Genomic DNA, 21783 nt, shown 5'->3' on the forward strand with positions numbered 1-21783 from the left:
GAAATTAAAAAAAAAAAAAAAAACAGCATTTTGGCTTGCACGTGATTGGATAATGGAAGTCAGCAGCGCTTCCTCTCATTTTACTAAGCTCTGTACACGTTGCAAGTGCAGTTGCTCCAGTCTATTTACCTTTAGTAAAATCAACCCCATTATGTAGTTATCAGACTGTCCTACTTCTGATTTCTCAGGATGAGCTGTTGACTCTCAGCCAAACTGGGAGCAAAACCGGGAGCTCTGAAGCTGACAACATGGTGCACGCAACGTCCAAAGATCAGAAGGATGAAGTGATCATGAGGGCCAACCTTCAGAACAACAACGTACAGAAGAATAAGAAAAATGAGGATGTCCAGGTCAACCAGGAGATGACTTCTGCCTCTACAGGTAAGCTGTTGGCCCTTTTCCCTAAACTGCTGGGACTGTCCTGCTGGAGGATAGATATGACCAACCCTATGTTTCCCATAATCTCTAGTAGCTGAAACTGGGCGCTGTGTAAATTCATGTCTGTCCTGCAGGAGGATAAAACTCCAAGAGCAAACAATGCTTCTCTGCTTGCCTTGTTTCCCATAATCTCTAGTACCTGAAACATGTTACTGCTGATTTGTAGTCACGTGACCTGTAAGGATAAAGCTTTGAGCCATTAAAGTAGAGCTAAAGGCAAAACTTTTTTTTCATTTGGGCTATAGTACGGAAGGGTTATAACCTCTGTCTGATTTTCTTTTTTCATCTGTGTCCCATTTGGAAGATTTCCCTTCACTTCCTGTCCCATAGCCAAAACAGGAAGTGAGTGGAAATCCCTCCAAAGTAGGAGGATCCTGGGGTGTCATCAGAACTAGTGTCCCCATCAGAAGTTGGTTTTCCCCTCTTCTTCTTCAATTTTCGCTGCAACTCAAATTTTGGCATTTTCTTTTACTTTTACCTTTGATAACTGGGTAAACAGGGCAAATAGTGTGAATCTCCCTAACGAGGGCACAGACCGGAATAGAAAAAAAAAATTGTAATCCCTCTCCACTCTATGCATAACAAAAGTTATACAGTACTTTAAAGTGTTTAGTAAACCCACAACAGTAAAATCAGTCTGTGTATGCAGTAAAGCATGCTTGTTATACTCTCTGTAGAACCTAAGGGGTTAATCCTCTGCATTGTGTAAAAAGGCTGTTTGATCCTGTCTTCTCTGATCCCCCCCTTTCTTCCACTGTCCTCAATCCATCTCCTGATAAGACAGAGCCTTTGGAGTCACTCTGCACATGCTTAGTTTAGTGTGTATTGCTAGAGGTGTGTTTTTTTTTTTTTTCGTTTTTTTTTCTTCTTTTTATTCAACTCACTGGCTGGTGTAAACCGCTTTTATTATTTGGACGATCTGAAGCCAATGGTAGGGATTTGCTTATGCCGTGTACACACGGTCGGACTTTCCGGCAGAAAAAGTCCGATGGGAGCTTTTCATCCGATATTCCGACCGTGTGTATGCACCATCGGACTTTTTCTGTCGGCATTTGCGACGGACTGAGATATTGAGCCTGTTTTCAATTTTTCCGTCGGAAATGCCGACGGAGTTTTGCCCGATGCAAAGTCCGGCCGTGTGTACACGGCATTAGCGGGGCAGCAGAAGCTAAGCAGTTGGTAAGGCTCAAAGGAGGATAGCCTGAGGTAGGTAGGCCAACGAGGGAGGAGTTGCAATAGTCAAGGTGAGTGATAATAAAGAAATTAGTAGTATGGAGGTGTCCGTTAAGAAGGAGCAAATTTTTGCAAATGTTGCAACGCTGAAGACCTCAAGGTTTGGACTTTTATTTGGTTTGTGGCTGAAAGGAAAGGTTAGAGTCCAGGCATACACATAGTACACTGACATACACTTACCGACCACTTTATTAGGTACACCTGTTCAATTGCTTGGCAACACAAATTGCTAATCAGCCAATCGCATGCCAGCAACACGGTGCATTTAGGCGTGGTGAAGACGACTTGCTGAAGTTCAAACCGAGCATCAGAATGGGGAAGAAAGGGGATTTAAGTGACTTTGATTGTGGCATGGTTGTTGGTGCCAGACAGGCTGGTCTGAGTATTTCAAAAACTGCTGGGATTTTTACACACAACCATCTCTCGGGTTTACAGAGAATGGTGGTAAAAAGAGAAAATATCCAGTGAGCGGCAGTTGTGTGGAGGAAAACACCTTGTTGATTTTAGAGAAGAATGGGCAGACTGGTTCCAGATGATAGAAAGGCAACAGTAACTCAAATAACCCCTCGTTCCATCCAAGGTATGAAGAATACCATCTCTGAACGCACAACACATCCAACCTTGAAGCTACAGCAGCAGAAGACCACACCGAGTGCTACTCCTGTCAGCTAAGAACAGGAAACTGAGAAAATTGGACAATAGAAGATTGGAAAAACGTTGCCTGGTCTGATGAGTCTGGATTTCAGTTGCGACATTCAGATGGTTGGGTCGGAATTTGAACATGAAAGCATGGATCCATCCTGCCTTGTATCACAGGTTCAGGCTGGTGGTGTAATGGGGGTTATATTTTTTTGCCACACTTTGGGCCCCTTAGTACCAATTGAGCATCGTATAAACCCCACGGCCTACCTGAGTATTGTTGCTGACCATGTCCATCCCTTTATGACTACAGTGTCCCCATCTTCTGATGTCTCCTTCCAGCAGGATAATGCCCCATGTCACAAAGCTCCAATCATCTCACCACTGGACAATGAGGTCCCTGTACTCCAATGGCCTCCACACTCACCACATCCCATCCAATAGAGAACCTTTGAGATGTGGTGGAACGGAGATCGGCATCATGGATGTGCAACAAATCTGCATCAACTGCGTGATGTTATCATGTCACTATGGAGAAAAATCTCTGTGGAATGTTTCCAACACCCTGTTGTATCTATGCCACGAAGAGTAAAGGCAAAAGGGGGTCCAACCCGGTACTAGCAAGGTGTACCTAATAAAGTGACCGGTGAGTGTATATGAGATTGAGTTGTGTCCAGAGGAATGTGCCCAATTTGCAGCATGTGTGTATTGAGGTTCCTATTTCTTCTATACGGCGTTGGCAATGTACAGCGGGGGGGAAGAGGTAACACTGCACCTTTCCAAACACAGACTACAGCCCTACAAAAAAAAGAAATTCTTATCTAAACTTTTGCTAATCGCAGTAAATGACCTCCAGTGGTATTTTGTACTCTGAGGCACTGCGCTATAGCACCGGGAGAACCTCAAGGTCATGGCGGATGTAGAAGTCATGTCGCCTTGTGGCATTTTTGGTGCAATTACCGGCTGATTTATTTATGTTCTCCTTCCTCTAATGGATTGCGGCGCTTGCAGAAGGTATCGATTTACGTCTTTGTAATGGATACTGCGGAGAGGAGGCTGTGCGTTCTTATGGGCTGCGTTTCCTGCTGAGCAGACAAAGGTTTTCACAGACAGATACGGGCTGAGTTTATGTTCTGACTTGTGATGGTGAGCGGGATTATTCATCATTCGCTCGATCTGGGGACAAATCGTAGAGTCAAAGTAATATATTCAAGAAGTCAGCGGAGTAGTATTTTCCCTCCTTGTAGCTTTGTGCAGCCACAATACCATGTTAGGAAATGGCAACCAGTGTAAATTTGGCAGCAAATTTCAATTTAGTTTTAGTCTTAGGACTAAAATGGCATTTTAGTTTTAGTTCCATTTTAGTCTTCTGCAATTGTTTTAGTTTTAGTCATATTTAGTCGACTAAATCTCCAGTACATTTTAGTCGACTAAAATGTCCTACGTTTTAGCCGACTAAAACTCATTTTAGCCGACTAAAACTCATTTTTGTCGTCCAAAATCGAATGGGTGTAATTAAATTGTAATGCATTTCTCTACAATTTCCAAACAGTGGTCTAGTGGGTAGCACTCTCACCTAGCAGTAAGAAGGGTCGCTGGTTCGAATCCCAACCACGACACTACCTGCCTGGAGTTTGCATGTTCTCCCTGTGCCTGCGTGGGTTTCCTCCGGGTACTCCGGTTTCCTCCCACACTCCAAAGACATGCTGGTAGGTTAATTGGATGCTGTCTAAATTGTCCCTAGTATATGTATGAATGTGAGTTAGGGACCTTAGATTGTAAGCTCCTTGAGGGTAGGGACCGATGTGAATGTACAATGAATATGTAAAGCGCTGCGTAAATTGACGGCGCTATATAAGTACCTGAAATAAATAAATAAATAAATAAACTTATTATATACTGCTGGAGTGAGAAATTTAAGATGCTATTATTTATGGTATTGAGTTATGAACATGCACTACAGACCAGGGTTAATTTGGAAGTCAAATTTAGTTTTAGTCTTAGCCTTTTGACTAAAATGCCGTTTTAGTTGTATTTTAGTCATCTCAATTGTTTTTAGTTTTAATCATATTTTAGTAGACTAAAATAGTATTAATTTAGTCGCCTAAATTAACACTGATGGCAATAAACCTTCATATGAAGCGGACGTTTTATGGTGATCTCTTGCTTGAACATGGGCAGAAATCTGCATTTTCTCTCCTGTGTATGTCCACTGTACCTCTGTCATAGATGGACAAAATAAATACCTCCATGATGCAATGCGGACCTAGGTTTGCTATCGCCCCAGGGCTGGGCTGAGGCAGTTAATTCATGAGGGTCTCCAGATACTATACTGCAGATTAGCTGCTCTCTCGTGGCAGAAAAATAGATCACTGTTCAATGTTTAAAGTGAACAGTTTGTTTAAAGCTGAATTCCGGGAATTCAGCCACTTTATAAAAAGTGAAGGCACATTATTTTGAGTATGAGTTAAGTCCAAGGAGGCACATTACATACCCTGAACTTAGGTCTATTATTTATATCTGACAGGTTTATGGCTTTGCTGGAACATACACTGGGGGCTGTGAGAGGAGAAAGAGGCACACAGAGCAGTTATGCCTGATCCTCCCCCTCTGCTGCCCATTCAGAGAAGCCTTTGTATTTTGTGAATTAGTTCACATAATAAAAAGGCTTCTGTGATTGAGCAGGAGGAGGGGAAGGGCAGGCATAGCAGCTGTACTGACTCTAATGTTGAAGATGCTTAGACCTGATGCATCTGTCTTCCAGGAGTGCAAAAAAACTGTCAGATGTAAATAATAGTGATAAGTCCAGGAGATGTTCTGCACCTCCTTAGACTTAACTCGTAGCGCGCCTTCACTGTTTAAGCTCACTGTTTAAAAAATACCGTTCCGATTATTCTGTCTGAGCTCAGGTGCTCTTCCTCAGGTTTGCTCACGGTAAGGATAAATAAAAGTAAAACTTCCTTGACTGCATCTACTACAGGCTGATGTATGTATTAAAGACATATATATTTTTTATATATATATTCCTATTTAAATCAAGTTGTGTCCTCTCCAGTTTGTCATCTGTCTGCCATTTTGGTGTTGTTTTATGGACAAAAATCCACCCTCAACAGCATAGCACATCTGCCTTCCTGCTTGGCTTTGCATTTAATAAGATTATTTTCCCTTCTTAAAGGGTAACTCCACTTTTTAATGGGAAAAAAAATATAGCAAATAAAAAAATTAGCAACATTCCAACCCAACGCAGCGTTGTAGACTAGCTTTTCTATTTGATCTACGGACTTTGGGTGCAGGTTCAAATGGAAGTTAATGGATGAGAACCACACTCCAAACTGTGCTCTCCTGAGTTACTTTATTAGATCTTCCATAATCGATATACAGACATAGTATCTCCACCCAGAGAAACCAACACCTCAATGTGTTTCATCACAAATGTAGCATGGTCAGGATTTGTGGTGAAACGCGTTGGAGTTGGTTTTGGTGGAGATACTATGGCTGTATATCTATTATGGATTTTACAATAATGTAACTGAGAAGAACACAGTTTGGAGTGTGGTTCTCATCCTTTTCACTTCCATTTGATAAGCCAGGACAGACTTTTTGGAACCTGCACACAGAATCCAGAGATCTAATAGAAGAGCTAGTCTACAAGTCCAAAAAGCCTGTCCTGGTTTATAAAGTGAATGCTTAGAGTGCTCTTCTAAGTTACTTTTATTAGATCGTCCTTAATAATATCTCCACCCACAGAAACCAACTTCTCAACACGTTTCACCATAAATGTAGCTTGATCAGAAGGATTTGTGTTGAAACTCGTTGTGCCGTTGGTTTCTGTGGGTGGAGATACTATGGCTGTATACAGTGGTGGCTGGTGGAATCTTTTTTTTGGGGGGGTGCCACACCCCCTTCGTTGGTCAGGTCACCCACACCTCGCACCGCCGGTTAGTCGGGTCACCCGCGTTTTTCACCGTGCGTCTCCTCCCTCCTCCTCATTGGCGACCAATTGGGTGACTGGTCTCAGGACGCGTTTCCTGATTGGCCAGGAGGAGAATCAGTGTGACAATCGCAAATATTTATTTGCGATTGTCACACAACTGGGTGGGCTCGGGGCACAGTGCTCTGCTCCCCGAGCCCATACTTTTTTGAAGCCTATTAGAGCCTCTGGCTCTAATCACGTGCTTAAAAAAAAAGCCCCCATAGGAATCCATGCGACCGCTTGCAGATTAGGGGGCCGGACGTATGGATCGTGGGGTGCGGCGCCCCGTATGGAAGGGCCTTCACTGGCTTGTCTGTCTATTACAGATGATCTAATAAAAAAACTCAGAAGGGCACAGTTTAGAGTGTAGGGTCTCATCCTTTTCACTTTCATAAAGAAAAAAAAAAAGAGAGAGAGAGTATAGCATTTACAATTGCTACATGAGCCACATTCTTTAATGTTACTTAAAATTTACCTTTTTGATCTATAGCTCTGTAATTTTTCTCTAACATTCTATACAATATGTCAACCTGGAGGCATTCTGCACATGTTGGTGTACACAACGCCCCAAAAAAAGTAATTTCCTGCTCAGGTATAGAGCTCTGCACAAGTCAGGTTTTAGGCATCCTCTGCAACAGAAATTTCCATTTTGAAGAGATACTCCCTAGTATGTGATCTGGGCCTTCCGGGTAGGGGGTGTACGCCACTCCTTCTTCTGTTATTTGTCACAGCAGAAGCCGATCAATGGCTGCCAGGGAATGGATGTCTGCCGGCACCCACCGATCATTGGGAGAACACATAGACCGGGTCTGTGTAAACAAGGCAGAGCTTTGTTCTGATGGGGGGGGATTTTCTTTCACTTGAGAAAATCCATCCCTTTCTCTTAGTGAAAGCACCTCCCACAATACACACAAACACTAGCTAGGCGCACATCCCAGCCAGTGTCATTAGTACAGTGACACTGCATATTTTTAGCACTGATCACTGTATTAGTGTAAATGGTTCCCACAAGGTGTCGGTTAGTGTCCGATTTGTTCGCCGCAATATCACAGTCCAACTAGAAGTCGCTGATTGCCGCCATTACTAGTATGAAAAAAAAAATAATAATAATAATAAATATTCTAGTAATTTTTTGCGCAAACCAATCAATATACACTTATTGGGATTTTTTTTTTAACAAAAATATGTAAAGGAATACATATTGGCCTAAATTTATGAAGAAATTTAATTTGTTACATTTTTTTTTTCGGATATGTTTTATAGCAGAAAGTAAAACATATTTTATATATATATATATATATATATATATATATATATATATATATATATATATATATAATTATAATATAAATGTGAGGTGCACGTCGGTCACAGTAGGATGTGCAAGCAATCTGGCCTTCCCAAGGGCCAAAATATAGAAAGAGATGGGATTGCCGCACATAAAAATATTTATTGAAAATATAAGATTACATCAAAGATGCATGGTATATATGGTGACGTTTCGGGCTAACATGGATAACGCCCTTCTTCAAAACCACATACCTAGATATGGCTACATACATAGAAGAATATATATATATATATATATATATATATATATATATATATATATATATATAGATATCTATATAGATATCGATATAGATATCTATATAGATATCTATATATATATATATCATTATCATCATCACATGATTAAATCAATAAACAATCTGGAATCAATTAGTACTAGAGTATACAAAATTCCTTCTCAATATATAAAGTTTTTCAAGAAATTGGAACAACAACAGGTGTACTGATAATGAGCCATATATATTCTTCTATCTTCTATGTATGTAGCCATTTGTAGGTATGTGGTTTTGAAGAAGGGCGTTCTCCATCTTTGATGTAATTTTCAATAAATATTTTTATGTGCAGCAATCTCAACTCTTTAAAAAAAAAAAAATATATATATATATATATATATATATATATATATATATATATATATATATATATATATATAATCAAAACTGTCAGTGTTTTTTGTTTTTTTTTTTTTGTTTATAGCGCAAAAAATAAATGCATTTGCGATCAAATGCCACCAAAACCGGATCGCATAAAATGGCCTGGTCGTAAAAGGTGTGGGGGGGTGTAAATCTTCGGGAGGTCAAGTTGTTTACAAGTCTGAGCAAAGTGTGGAGAGGAGGATTATGAAAAAAGTAGATATACAACTGCACTGTACATACCAGAAATGTGTATCTATAAAAATTCCATTATATTGTGTTTTTTATTTTTTTCCTTCAGACACCAATGACAATGAGGAGAAGTCAGAGGTTCAGTCTATTATCGAGTCTACTCCAGAGCTGGACATGGACAAGGATCCAAAATCCCATCAGATGACCAGGTAAAGCCTCACCTGTAAAGACAGTATAGACTGGTCTTTCTCCACAATTTTATTTCAGAGGAACCCCTAAAACTACTTTAAAGTCCTAGGGACCCCTAAAACAAGGTCATTTTTGGGGGGGTCAAATGCAAAATAGCTTTTTACATTGGCGGTCGAAGAGAGGAATGCTTCTCTTACAGAGCTGGTTAGAACTTCTTCACAGACAGCTAAAAAGGTAGTTGTTGGTGTCATACCACTGACTTTGCCCAATTATGTTGGTCCTGGAACTATGCAGGCATCATCAGATAGAATTTGAATCCGCCATAGCTCAAGGAAACCCTAGCAACATCTGGAACCTAGGTTGAAAATCTCTGGTATAGCCTGTTAGTGGTTGGGGTGTTTTCAGACTGAGCTCTAATCTCTGTGCGGGATTAAAACCTCCCATAGATGGGATGGCCATTTCAGCAGGAACCAGCTGAGATTCTACAACCAGCCTGTTGAATATTTAATGCGATTTATTGTTGCCTGTGGCTATAGCTGCTAGCCACAATCACGATGCTCACACGGCAGGGATGGCTTCCCCCCCCCACTGGGAGAACACAATAGCTCAGTGACAGGGATTCCCACATCAGCACTGGCTGTGTTGATGGGGGGAATTGAGTGATTTTTCTTTCCTGCAGCCATGCCCCCCCCCCCCCCAAAAAAAAAAAAATCAGCAAAAGATACTATAGCCGCTGACTTTTAATATTCCCTGGGCACTTCCCTGTCTAGGAATCCAGCGGTTTCCTCATCCGAGACGATTTTTCAATTGGTTATCTCGTGTGCTAGCGACGCCATCTTGAATAAGGGAAACTAGCACAGCTTCACTGCTGGATTCCCTACTGCGCATGTTGGAATCACGCTGCGCTTTGTGAGTGGACTGGCTATGGGGGAAGGGGTGAGAACATCTGGCTCAATTTTGCTGGAAGTGGGTACCTGTCAAAACCATGTACCCGCTCCCCCCCCAAAAAAAAATGTAGGGGGGGTGGCGTAGACAAGTAGAGCTTCCCCTTTTGGGTGTAGCTCTGCTTTTATTGACTGTAGTGTGACCTCTTTATCATTAGTTTGATTTTTGTATGTTGTGTAGCATCATCTTGAGGCTATAAAAGACCCCAGGGTTTAGCTAGTGATATTTTAAAAAAATAACAAAAAATTCATTTACTTTTTGCACATGTTTTTCAAACGTTTTCCTATATGTAAATGCCCCTCACATGCAGTACAAGCATATTTTCAGTCCTCCAAATCAAAACGTTTATTGCCTGTTTCCCAGCTTATGTGGTGGAAATGCACATGCAGTCCAGTTGCTTTCTCGCCATCCTCGTAGTGCCGGGATCCACAGAGCAAAGCTCGTCCCAACAGCACAAAGCTTGCTCTTTTGGTGGCCTGGCTGCTTGCAGTTCCCCCAATGTAGGTTTCAGTCCAGAAGCAACATTTGCTCCGAAGCGAGACTTATTCAAATTACTGGTCGTGTGTGGTATTTGCTGGTGATGTCCAGTGTGGCCAGAAGCATGGATCAAGGAAGTCTGCCTTTGGGACAAGCATAGTGCCAGCTTCGGCAAGGGTTGTGTGGCCTACACTCTGTGCATGGAAAGTCAAACTTGTCTTTGAATTTGACATTTCAGAATGATTTTGGGAACTTGAAATGTGGGATTTGTCATTTATTTGCCACCAGACTGCTTTATTTCTGCTTCGGTAGCTACCACAACACAGAAGAACAGGTATTCATGAGAACAATGCTGCTGCTTAGAGGTTTGTGTGATAATCATTGGAATGTTTATTTTTACACTTGTACCTAAACTGAAAGTAGCTGACTTCAAGTTTTATTAGTCCAGCAGCCTGAAGACTAATATCAGGATATTTGACCTGTTATAGATTGATGATCTATTTCTTCTCTCAGTACTCCCACCAAAGGTATAGAGAATAAAGCCTTCGACCGCAACACTGATTCCCTATTCGAGGAGTTGTCATCCGCGGGGACGGACCTCATCGGAGACGTGGATGAAGGGGCTGACCTGTTAGGTATGGCCATAATAATAAAGATCCTCTCCTGTGTAATGTGCTGTGCCTTGGATTGGGTGGCTTAGTGTGTAAGAAATGAAGGATTTATGAAATTGGGTTTAATGGGAACCTGTTACCATGGCCTTTCAAGTATATGTGATCCCTTACCTTGTAAAACAACTCATTCAATTTAAAATAGAAATGAAAAGCAAAACATTTTTGTATAGCTATAAAAAAAGGAAAAAAGAGTATGTATATGTATGTGTGTAACAAATAAATATATATATATATATATATATATATATATACACATATACATATACATTTTTTTACTTTTTTACATGACCTCTCAGCTGCATAAGGGGCTTAGAGAGCTAGGGGTGGAGAAACAGCAGCACACTGGCCTTCCCAGTGAATGGCTGTGCAGAGGGGCCCTGTCAACACAAGCCTGACCATTAGCTGAAAGTGACACCTTTTTTATTATATACTGGTCGGAGGGGCAGAGACCCCAGTTACTCCTAGGAGACTTCACCATTGTAGAAGGAGCAACGTTTTGGACGACTGCAGGGAAAGTTCCTCCTTGTGGGAGTGGCGGAGGCACAAACTACTGCAGGGAAATCTTAGCATTGTGGGACAGGCAGTGACAAACTACTGCAGTGAAAGTTCCCCATTGTGGGAGGGGCAGAGACGCAAACTACTGCAGGAAGTTTCCCTATTGTGGGAGTGGCAGAGACACAATCTACTGCAGGAAATTTTCCTATTGTGGGAGGGGCAGAGACACAATCTGCTGCAGGAAATTTCCCTATTGTGGGAGTGGCAGATACCAATTGATGCAGGGAGAGTTCTCCATTGTGGGAGGGGCAGAAAAAAAAAAACTACTGCAAGGAATTTTCCCCATTGTGGGAGGGGTTGAGACACAAACTTTTGGGGGGAATTCTCACAATTGTAGGAAGAGTAAATCAAGTCTCTGTAACTTATAAGAAGTTGTCTATTGATTTAGCACACTACTACCCACCAAAACTTAAAATATGAGTTTTAAGTGGGGTTGGTCTTAATTATATACTAGCAATACCAGAGAGACATACGCTGGAACTGTATGGTCATTTGATAGTTTTTATTAGACGTTTAATAGAACCAAGCAGTGTTGGATGTCTCTTTATTCCCTCTTCATGTCTGCTATTTTGTATCGGTTATTGTACTGGAGGCACGTACAGCAGGAATATGAGGTTCTTGTCTTCATCGTTCAGTTGGGGGCCCAATATTTAATAGTGAAAGGGTCAGGGAATGCAGATATTCTGGTAACACAGATTAAGTCACTCTGTATTGTGACACTTTTCTGTTTTTTCTTTATTTCTTGTGTTGTAATATTTGCCCGTAAAGATAAAAGAAATAATTTAAAGAAGCGCCCCGTCCCCTCGCATGAAGAAGCGAACGCATACATCCGTTGCAGCCACGTATGTAGACGGCATCCGCACCACACACGGGGGGGTATTGCCGCAAACATAGCGAGCAAAATAATTCTAGCGCTGGACCTCCTCTGTAACCCTAAACTGGTAATTTGTAAACGTTTTTTTAAAGCGTCGCCTATGGAGATTTTTAAGTACTGAAGCTTGGCGCCGTTACACGAGTGTTCGCAATTTTAAAGCGTGACATGTTAGATATCTATTTACACGGCATAAAATATTACCAAATAATTGGGATATATATATATATATATATATATATATATATATATATATATATATATATATATATATATATATATATATATATATATATATATATATATATATACATTGAAATTCAGGAAGGAAAAGAAGAAAGGTAACGGCGCTCTCTGCAGGGACAACTCAATCCATACACCAGGTCCACTCACAGGTGCCGAGGCTCGATGTGCCCCACACACACACACAATGCAACAGTAATAAGGAGAGCCGGCAAAACTGTAATCCTTGAAGTGTCATTTATTGGTACATCAGAGTGACAATAAAACAATAAGAGAAGTGGGAGAGGAAAGAAAGGCAATATAAAACTTTTTGTATTGCCTTTCTTTCCTCTCCCTCTTCTCATGCTGGCTAAAAACAGGTGTAGTCACTAACCACTTGAATAATTGGTGGTATCAATCAAATATGTTAATTTTCTGTGACACTAACCTGTGTCAATTTTTTAGAGATGGAATTTGCATGTGAGTATGTGTGTGTGTGTGTGTGTGTATGTGTGTATATATATAATATATTTTGCCATATCGATTTCAAACTAGCTACGACTAAGGCTGTTGCCGAAACGCGTCAGTTTTATTTTATTGTCACTCTGATGTACCAATAAATGACACTTCAAGGATTACAGCTCTCCTTATTACTATTGAAATTCAGTAAAGTGTATTTTTTACCAAAAAAATTACATTTGAAAAATTGCTATGCAAATATCGTGTGACATAAATTGCAACGACCGCCATTTTATTCTCTAGGGTCTTTGCTAAATCTATATAATAATTTTCCAGAAAAAAATGATGATTTTTACATGTAGGAAAGAAATGGCAGAATTGGCCTGGGCTGGAAGTGGTTAAAGGAACGCAGGGGCAGGCAGGAATTGATGAAACATAAGGTCCCAAAAACTGTGCAGCAGCCAGCGGTGGGCATCTGACTGCTGTGATGTGATGATTGGGTAATGATTGCGATGGCAACTACACTTTATCAATCTTGCCTTTCAGGAATGGGGCGAGAGGTGGAAAATCTTATCCTGGAGAACACACAGCTCCTGGAAACAAAGTACGTCCCCTTTTATTATTCCTTTTTCTTCTGCACAGTGTGTGACGTGTTGTTACTGGTAGAAGATCTGTGTCACAGTAGATGACTAATGCACCAGGATAGAGATTTGCTATGATAAATGGAATAGATCCCTTTGCTTTTTAAGGGCAGTGACAGATTATCTTGTATGAAGACCCCCACCATCCAACCCACTGGTACTCTCATCATCCCCTCCATCAGAGCCCTCGCTATATACATGTTGCTTCAGGGTATGGAGGAGCATGTGACCTGCTCCCAGGATGTAATGCTAGGACATCCAATATTAAGCAAGGTAGGAAGGTATTGGTGGGTAATGGGGTTCCTCCTACAAGAGAACTTTGCCTTGAAATAGCGACTGTCTGGAGTCTCTTGACCTCCCACACGTACCCCCAATGTTTTGTCCATCTTCATCATATGATCTATTCCAGGAACGCGCTGAATGTGGTAAAGAATGACCTGATTGCCAAGCTGGATGAGCTGATGTGCGAGAAGGATGTCCTACAGGGTGAGCTGGCCTCCATCAAACAGACCAAACAGAAGCTAGAGGAGAAGAACAAGGATCTGGAGGAGGAGCTGAAAAAGTTAGTTTCTGCCACTTTTCTGCCATATTGTTGTAGCTCTCATTAAAATAACCTACTGCTTACTGTTTGGTAAATTTACAGTTCACGGACCGACTTCCCAAATAAAAAAGGCATTTCTTCTATACGACACTAAGCCTAAGTTCACACTGGCATTGAAAGCAGGTGTTTGAGGGGCGTTTTTTAACACCCCTCAAAGGTCTATGCAAATGATACAATGGATAGCACACAGTGCTGTTCACATTATCAAAACATGATGCGTCGCTTCGCTTCAAAATGAAAGCTTCATGTCGAGTCTGGCGTTGAATTGAAGCCTCCATTCGAGAGGCGTTTGAGGCCTTTTGATGCCTCCTATTCATGAATATAGTGACGCTCCCCAAATGCACTGGCAAGCATTTGTTGAGCGGTTGCGGCGCATTAAAATTAGATTTAAAAAATCATGCAAGAGGAATGTAATGTCCCACAATGCCCAGTAATGATAAAGGCGAGCATAGCATGTCCTGCGGTCACTTCCTTCTCTACACTTCCTGTTTGATGTCAGCCATCTTCAAGCAGCACAATGTCTGTCCCTGTTGATCCAGGAGGTCGAAAACCGTCCAGAATTATACGATCCCAGCACCCCAAGCTTCTGTGATGCAGCATACAGAAAGCGTGATGCATGGATTGAAATATGTGAACTGGTCTGTGCAAACAGTTGGGAATCATTTTCTCCAAAGGAGAGGGAGAATAAATGAAACATTCACCAAGAAGCCACATCTCAAATTATTTATTTTCTGTAATGTCACTTCCGTTTTAAAAATAGGCGTTTGTGGAGCAGTTTTAATGCACGTTAACGCACACAGGACGGTTAGGAAACGTTTTTAGCTCATCATTAACGCTTATAAAACGCCAGTCTAATGCCCATACTAAAGCACGATAAAACTATAGGAGCATTTGTTAAGAGTTAGAAATGTAGTCCAATGTGAACAACCCCTAATAGAAAAGATACAAAGATTAACAGCAAATTTGTGCGCTAATGTTAAAGGGGTTGTAAAGGTATTTTTTTTTTTTTTTTTTTTAAATAACAAACATGTTATACTTACCTCCACTGTGCAGCTCGTTTTGCACAGAGTGGCCCCGAACCTGGTCTTCTGGGGTCCTTTCGGTGGCTGTCTGAGCTCCTCCCTGCAAGAACTAAACACCTTCATGCGAGCTCCCTCGCATGGTGTTTAGTTCTTTCAGGTGCGCTCCCGTGATACAGCCGGCGGCTATAGCCGCCGACTGTATCACTCGGCCCTGCCCCCCCTTTGCGCCGCGTCATTGGATGTGATTGACAGCAGCGCAAGCCAATGGCTGCGCTGCTTTCAATCCATCCACTCAACGGCCAGGCTGAGCGACGAAGATGATGTCTGGAACGAGCATGGGACTTTCGAGGGGTCAGGTAAGTAAAATGGGGGGGCTGGGGGGGCCGGCATTGTTGGATGTTTTTTCACCTTAATGCATAGGATGCATTAAGGTGAAAAAAACGTGAACCTTTACAACCCCTTTAAATCAGAGTTTGTGGAATGGACGAAGATAGTTTCTACTGCAAAGGACAGTTTTATGCCATCTGTAAATATTTGACGTTCTTTTGTTCCAGGGCGAAGGCGGAAGCGGAGGAGGCAAGACAGAAATCGAAAGATGAGGAGGATGTAAGTTAAACACATTCTGTAATGCCCAACCTAGAAAACATGAGGGGGGGGAGGTGTCTGTAAGGGGACCCAGCAATTGAAGAAAAAAAAAAAAAAACACACTTTTAAAGAGGTTGCAGACCTGGGGGGGGGGGGGGGCCTGCAAGACAAAGGGATAATGAGCTAGTATAGAGCAAATTACTTTCGGGTTCGCAGCTCCAGTGCTGTGATTGGCCGGAGCCGCCATGACATCACTCCCACGCATTTGTGCGGGAGCCGCCGGTCACGGCACGAGTCCTGAAGAAACGTCACGAGCGAGCAGTTTCTTCAGTGCGCGTGCGCCGATGACGTCGGCAGCAGTGCATATACTGAATATCTCCTAAACTGTACAAGTTTAGGAGATATTTACAGTACCTACAGGTAAGCCTAAGACCCCTTTCACACTGGAGCGGTTTGCAGGCGTTATTGCGCTAAAAATAGCGCCTGCAAACCGCCCCTAAACAGCCTCCGCTGTTTGTTCAGTGTGGAAGCCCGAGGGCTTTCACACTGAAACGGTGCGCTGGCAGGAGAAGAAAAAATCTCCTGTAAGGCGCTTCTTTGGAGCGGTGAAGGAGCGGTGTATTCACCGCTCCTTCACCGCTCCTGCCCATTGAAATCAATGGGACAGCGCGGCAATACCGCGGCTATACCGCGGTAATACCGCGGCTATAGCCGCACTATACGAGGGGTTTTAACCCTTTTTCGGCCGCCAGCGGGGGGTTAAAACCGCACCGCTAGCGGCCGAATACCGCGGTAAAACAGCGCTAAATATAGTGCTGTTTTACCGCCGACGCCCCCTACCGCCCCAGTGTGAAAGGGGCCTTATTATAGGCTTACCTGTAGGTAAAAGTGGTGTAACAGGGTTTACAACCACTTTAAGTTAGCTGTACTGAGAAACTGGGGTGTCTTTTGGGGTTGTGGAGGGTTGATGAGATCACATACCTTTTTAACATAGACTGTAAGTGGTATTTAGTAATTGTTTTTATCTTTTTTTTTTTTCTTATATTTGCTTTTCTATACTGATATCTAAACCAACTTGATTTGTACCGCATGTGTTTAGGAAAATTGTAACACAACATGTTTAACGTGATTTTGTTATTCTCCCAAAATTGGAATAGGAAGAAGATTTTAAATGAGTTTGCAAGTAACTAAAACATTCTGGAATTTAACCCAGTTACTGTAATCAGTGTCTGTGTTGTCCCTGTTTCTGACCAATTTTATATTCTTTGCTGAAGAGCGACGTACCCACAGCTCAGCGGAAGCGATTCACACGGGTGGAGATGGCGCGGGTTCTAATGGAGAGGAATCAGTATAAGGAGAGACTAATGGAGCTGCAGGAGGCAGTCCGCTGGACGGAAATGATAAGGTATGCGTACAACTCACAGGGAGATGAAAAAAATAATTGTCTTGTAAGGTCTTTTGATAACATCTTGATAACTTCATACAAGAATTAAAAAAAAAAATGTAAATCATATATTCTACAAGGTATATTTTGTTTATGTTGAAATGGTAAATGTTAGAAAAATGTACATTTTAACTCTCTAAATGTACTACACTCGCTAATAAACTGACACCTTCCTAGTAATTCAGAAAAGTTTGCGTTTTCCTTCAGAGCATCCAGAGAGAATCCGGCCATGCAAGAAAAGAAGAGGTCCAGCATCTGGCAATTGTAAGTTGGAGAAAGACATTAAAGATGTTAAAGAATGCAAATTGCAGTTCATTTTCAGGATGATTATGAACCGGTGATGATCTTCATAATACGGTTAAGAATTTTTTCTTATTATAAAATAAACCTGTCAAGAATGGCCTATAACTTTCCTTGACTTAGTTGTGTTTTTTTTTGGGGGGGGGGGGAGAGTTCTTTTTTTGTTTGTTCGTTTGTTTGTTCTTTGTTTTGTTTTTTTTGCCTGTGCTGATATTTTTTAAAAGACAGGTGCACTTATATGCTGGCCCATTCTCTATGCAGAGTGTGCATAATAATGGCTGATCCATTATAAAGTGTATGTGACCCTTAAAGGGTAACTCCACTTTTGTGGGAAGAAAATATAGTAAATAAGTAATATAGCTTATACACTTGTTATAGAAAGCAGTTTTGTGATTTTATTTTATTAAAAATTACCTTCCTCTTCAGCCGCTGTAATTTTCCGTAAAATTAACTGCAATATGGCAACCTATAGGAGTTCTGTACACATTTGTGCAGAACTTTCCCAGAAATGTCATTACCTGCTTGTGTGATTGGCTCACTGATTTTCCCAGCAGTCTGCCCCATGATACAAGTCAAATTTTAGGCATCCTATGCAACAAAAATGTAATTTTTGGTGAGATACTCCAAAAGGGTTAAAGTGGTTGTAAAGGCTATGTGTTTGTTTGTTTTTTTTTTTAAATATGAAACATGTTCTACTTACCTACTCTGTGCAGTACAATTGCACAGACCGTCCCAGAACCTCCTCCTCTGGGATCCCCCCGCGGGCGATCTTGGCTCCTTCTCTGGGGTCCCCCATGGGCAATCTTGGCTCCTTCTCTTCTTGTGGTGTGCCAGCATAGGAAGTGGCTTCCTATGCTGACACACTTGTGGTCTGGCTTCAGAGCCGCTCCCTCCTCACAGCATTTGCTTGACAACAGCGGGAACCAATGGCTCCCACTGCTGTGTCTGGGCCTGTGAGAGGGGAGAAAGAACCAGCGCTGATGCAGGTGGGCACAAAGCTGGATCTATACAGGACTCCGTTAAGTATTTAGGGAGGGGAGTGGGAGGGGGGGGGACAACTTGTTGAAGTTTTAAGGTAAAAAAATAAAACTTTTGGGTCTAGAACACTCTAATCACTTGAAAAAGGGATGCAGGCACTGCAATGTAAACTGCAAATGCTTCAGCTGATCAGAATGAACACCGACACCCCTATTCAGGAATCTTCCAAGGACATAGTTGAACATGGAGTGTTTTCTTCGGAACAGAAACAGGTAGGAATCTGCAACACAGTTTTTAAAATCCTTGCAATGTAAATTGATCACCCAGAGGGGATTTTTTTTCCTAACAAAAGTGGAGTTCATTTATTTTCTTTTGTACTAGGTTCCTCTACCTCTCTTAATGCACAACATAGTTTGCATTTGTTTATATGGTGTGTTTAATGTACAGTGAATATCTGGTCATCTTGGCAGTCCCCTTTTGCTTTATTAAAGTTTTACTAAACACTTGTTTTTCCTTTTTACATTAAAAAAGCCAAACATTTATACTTACCTTCTCTGTGCAATGGTTTTGCAGCCTTGATCCTCCTCTTCTCGTGTCCCCACCGGCACTCCTGGGCTCTCCCTGCTGCCGGCTGCCCCCCCCACAGCAAGCAGCTTGCTCTGGGGGCATCCAACCAGGCGTGCTCCAAAGCCGCAGTTCTGTGTGTCCATTCACACAGGGAGCTGCAGACTTGCCCCTCCTTCTCCTTATTGGCTCACTGACTGTGATTGACAACATGAAACGCCAATTTGTTGTGCGAGTCCCCGAAGAGCCAAGGTTCTCTTGGATATCGCTGGATCGAGAGGAGACTCGGGTAAGTATTAGGGGGGGGCTGCTGCACACAGAAGGTTTTTTACCTTCGTGCATGTAATGCACAAAGGTAAAAAACCTTGTGCTTTTACAGCCACTTTAATTTTCCTGACCACACGAAGCATGGAAAACTGATCAGTACTAGTGTGGCCAGTTTACCTACAGGACTCAATGCTGATTCATGGTGGTGTTGTACTCATAATTAGACTGTGACCTCACAGGTTGACATGCCTCCTGCCCAGCTCTGTTGAGTTTGACAGCATGTAGGAGCTTGGAGCGCAGTGGAGTACGGCTCTTGCATGTTTCAGAAGTTGACTTTTCTCTTATAATTCAGTAGATGTCTTGGTTTCCAGTGAATGATGTTCGTTCTGGTGGTGTCCTTCTAATTCACACCTTATTTGACCTTCTGTTTCTTACACTGATGAAACTCCTTCTGGAGAATTCTGCAGTCAGGCAGAACTAGGTTTTGTTATCCATCAGGTTTTCTGCAGTGAAAAGCCTCTTCTTGGTTTGATAGGGTTATTGTTATAATAACAGAATCTGTTTTTCTCCTGTTTAGTTTCAGCCGCCTGTTCAGCCCTTCCGGCACTGCTTCTAAGAAACCCGACCTGCCTGTCAACGTCCGATACAACGCCCCAACCTCACACATCACCCCCTCCATCAAGAAGAAGAGCAGTGCCTTAGCCAAACTCCCGAGCGACAAGTCCAAAGCCTTCGACTTTCTTAGTGATGAGTGAGTTTTGTGGTAATGCTTGTGTTGAATGCTTGGGGAGAAAAATCTGTTTTAATAAGCTGAAGTATGGTAGTTTTACAAACACACCAGCAGACTTTTTGCGCTGTTACTTAAAGCTGTAGTAAACCGCATCAAATGAAAAAAAAAATCGGGCCCTGAGCAGTTTTAAGTCATAATGTGCTAGTATGCATTGCATGCTAGCACTTTATGACAGACTTACCCGAAAACGAAGCCCTCCAGTGGGTGCGCTGTCACTGCTGTGAAGGCGTTTCTATCTTCCCCTGGTCATCTTTTCGGGTTCGCAGGCTTCGGCAATATGAATGGCTGAGCTGGCGATTATGTCCCTGTTTATGGCAAAGGTCTGAAGAAACTGCACGCGTATGCCGTTCTTTCCGATTGTGTGCGCCTGTGACGTCACCAGCTGCATCTAAAGTAAAAATCTCCTAAACGGTGCATGTTTAGGAGATATTTACTGTACTTATGGGTAAGCCTTATTATAGGCTTATCTATAGGTAAAAATCATACATGGGAGTTTACTCCCATTTTATTGCACCCAGCCAGCTTGTTGGGAACTAGAGACTTCACTGATCCTTTAAAGTGGACCTGGTAAAATGGTAATACTGGTCTCCCTATTGTGAAATTGCTTTTCATGGTGCATTTTCCAGAGCTGTTATCCTTAAGCTGGCAATAAACTGATCGAAAATTGGTCAGTTCAGCAAGGACCACACACATTTCGACCCATCTATTGACATTTGTTCTCGATTGTATGGATGGAGGAATCCGCTGTTTTTTGGGGGGGGCTTTTTTTTTTGGGGGGGGGGGTGTTATCAGCCGACTGGCTGATCTAAAAAAAAGATCTATCTATGGCCAGCTTGAGGCCCCATACACACTATTAGATTATCTGCAGATTTTTGTCTTCAGATTTACCAAAATCATGTAGTGCAAGGGCCTGCCTGATTGCATACAAATTTAAACTCTTAAGGTTTGACCTCATGTTATATGGTTTTGGTAAATCTGAAGACAAAAATCTAATAGTGTGTATGGGGTCTAAGCCTTGATGTGCACAGGCTTGTTCCAGGTTAGTTACTCATCCAAGTAATAAAAGGATCAAGATAACAACCTGGTGCAGCACCTCCAAAAATTGTTAACGAAATTGTAGCTCCCCTATTTCTGTTCTTACCGCAACCTTTTTAGGGATTGACCATGAGTACTTTACTTCTATAATTTTGTTTCAGTTGGCAGAATAGTGTATAATTCACATTTTATGTCTCATTAATCGTCATTGTACAGTAACGAAGCCTCTGTGGCCTCCCGGAGAGAACAGAAGAGAGAGCAATACCGCCAAATGAAAGCGCACGTCCAGAAGGAAGATGGCCGTGTTCAGGCGTTTGGTTGGAGTCTTCCTCAGAAGTACAAACCGGTGTGTGTATAATATAAATATATCCAACCCAATCACTTTCTATAATTTAAAAAAAAAAAAAAAAAATAGATAGATAGATAGATATAGATATATTTTAGGAAAGATATAATAAAATATTTACAAAAATGTGAATGGGTGTACTCACTTTTGTGAGATAGTGTGTGTGTGTGTGTGTGTGATTTTTTTCGCCTTCTTTTCATTGTAACTCTGCATGTTTTTCTTCTGTCACACCATTGATCGTAGCTTACCAACGGCGGACAAAGTGAAGGCAAGATGAAGAATTTGCCGGTTCCAGTATACCTGAGGCCGCTGGATGAGAAGGACACTTCAATGAAGGTAACGGCACAGATCAGCTTCCTTC

General features: G+C 41.9%; 1 protein-coding gene across 3 annotated transcripts in view; it reads left to right on the forward strand.

Moving 5' to 3' along the window:
• SPAG9 (sperm associated antigen 9) overlaps positions 1-21783 on the forward strand; it is a 114763-nt gene that overhangs the window by 63467 nt on the left and 29513 nt on the right. For all 3 annotated transcript variants that reach the window (XM_073606807.1, XM_073606808.1, XM_073606810.1), the window contains 11 exons: positions 189-381; positions 8570-8669; positions 10585-10706; positions 13396-13453; positions 13900-14052; positions 15668-15719; positions 16973-17103; positions 17350-17406; positions 19829-20002; positions 21293-21422; positions 21666-21758. In XM_073606807.1, the coding sequence (XP_073462908.1) occupies positions 189-381; positions 8570-8669; positions 10585-10706; positions 13396-13453; positions 13900-14052; positions 15668-15719; positions 16973-17103; positions 17350-17406; positions 19829-20002; positions 21293-21422; positions 21666-21758 (1263 nt within the window). The remainder of the gene's footprint in view (positions 1-188; positions 382-8569; positions 8670-10584; positions 10707-13395; positions 13454-13899; positions 14053-15667; positions 15720-16972; positions 17104-17349; positions 17407-19828; positions 20003-21292; positions 21423-21665; positions 21759-21783) is intronic.

This window comes from Aquarana catesbeiana, linkage group LG12, assembly GCF_042186555.1.
Source record: "Aquarana catesbeiana isolate 2022-GZ linkage group LG12, ASM4218655v1, whole genome shotgun sequence".
NCBI lineage: Eukaryota > Metazoa > Chordata > Amphibia > Anura > Ranidae > Aquarana > Aquarana catesbeiana.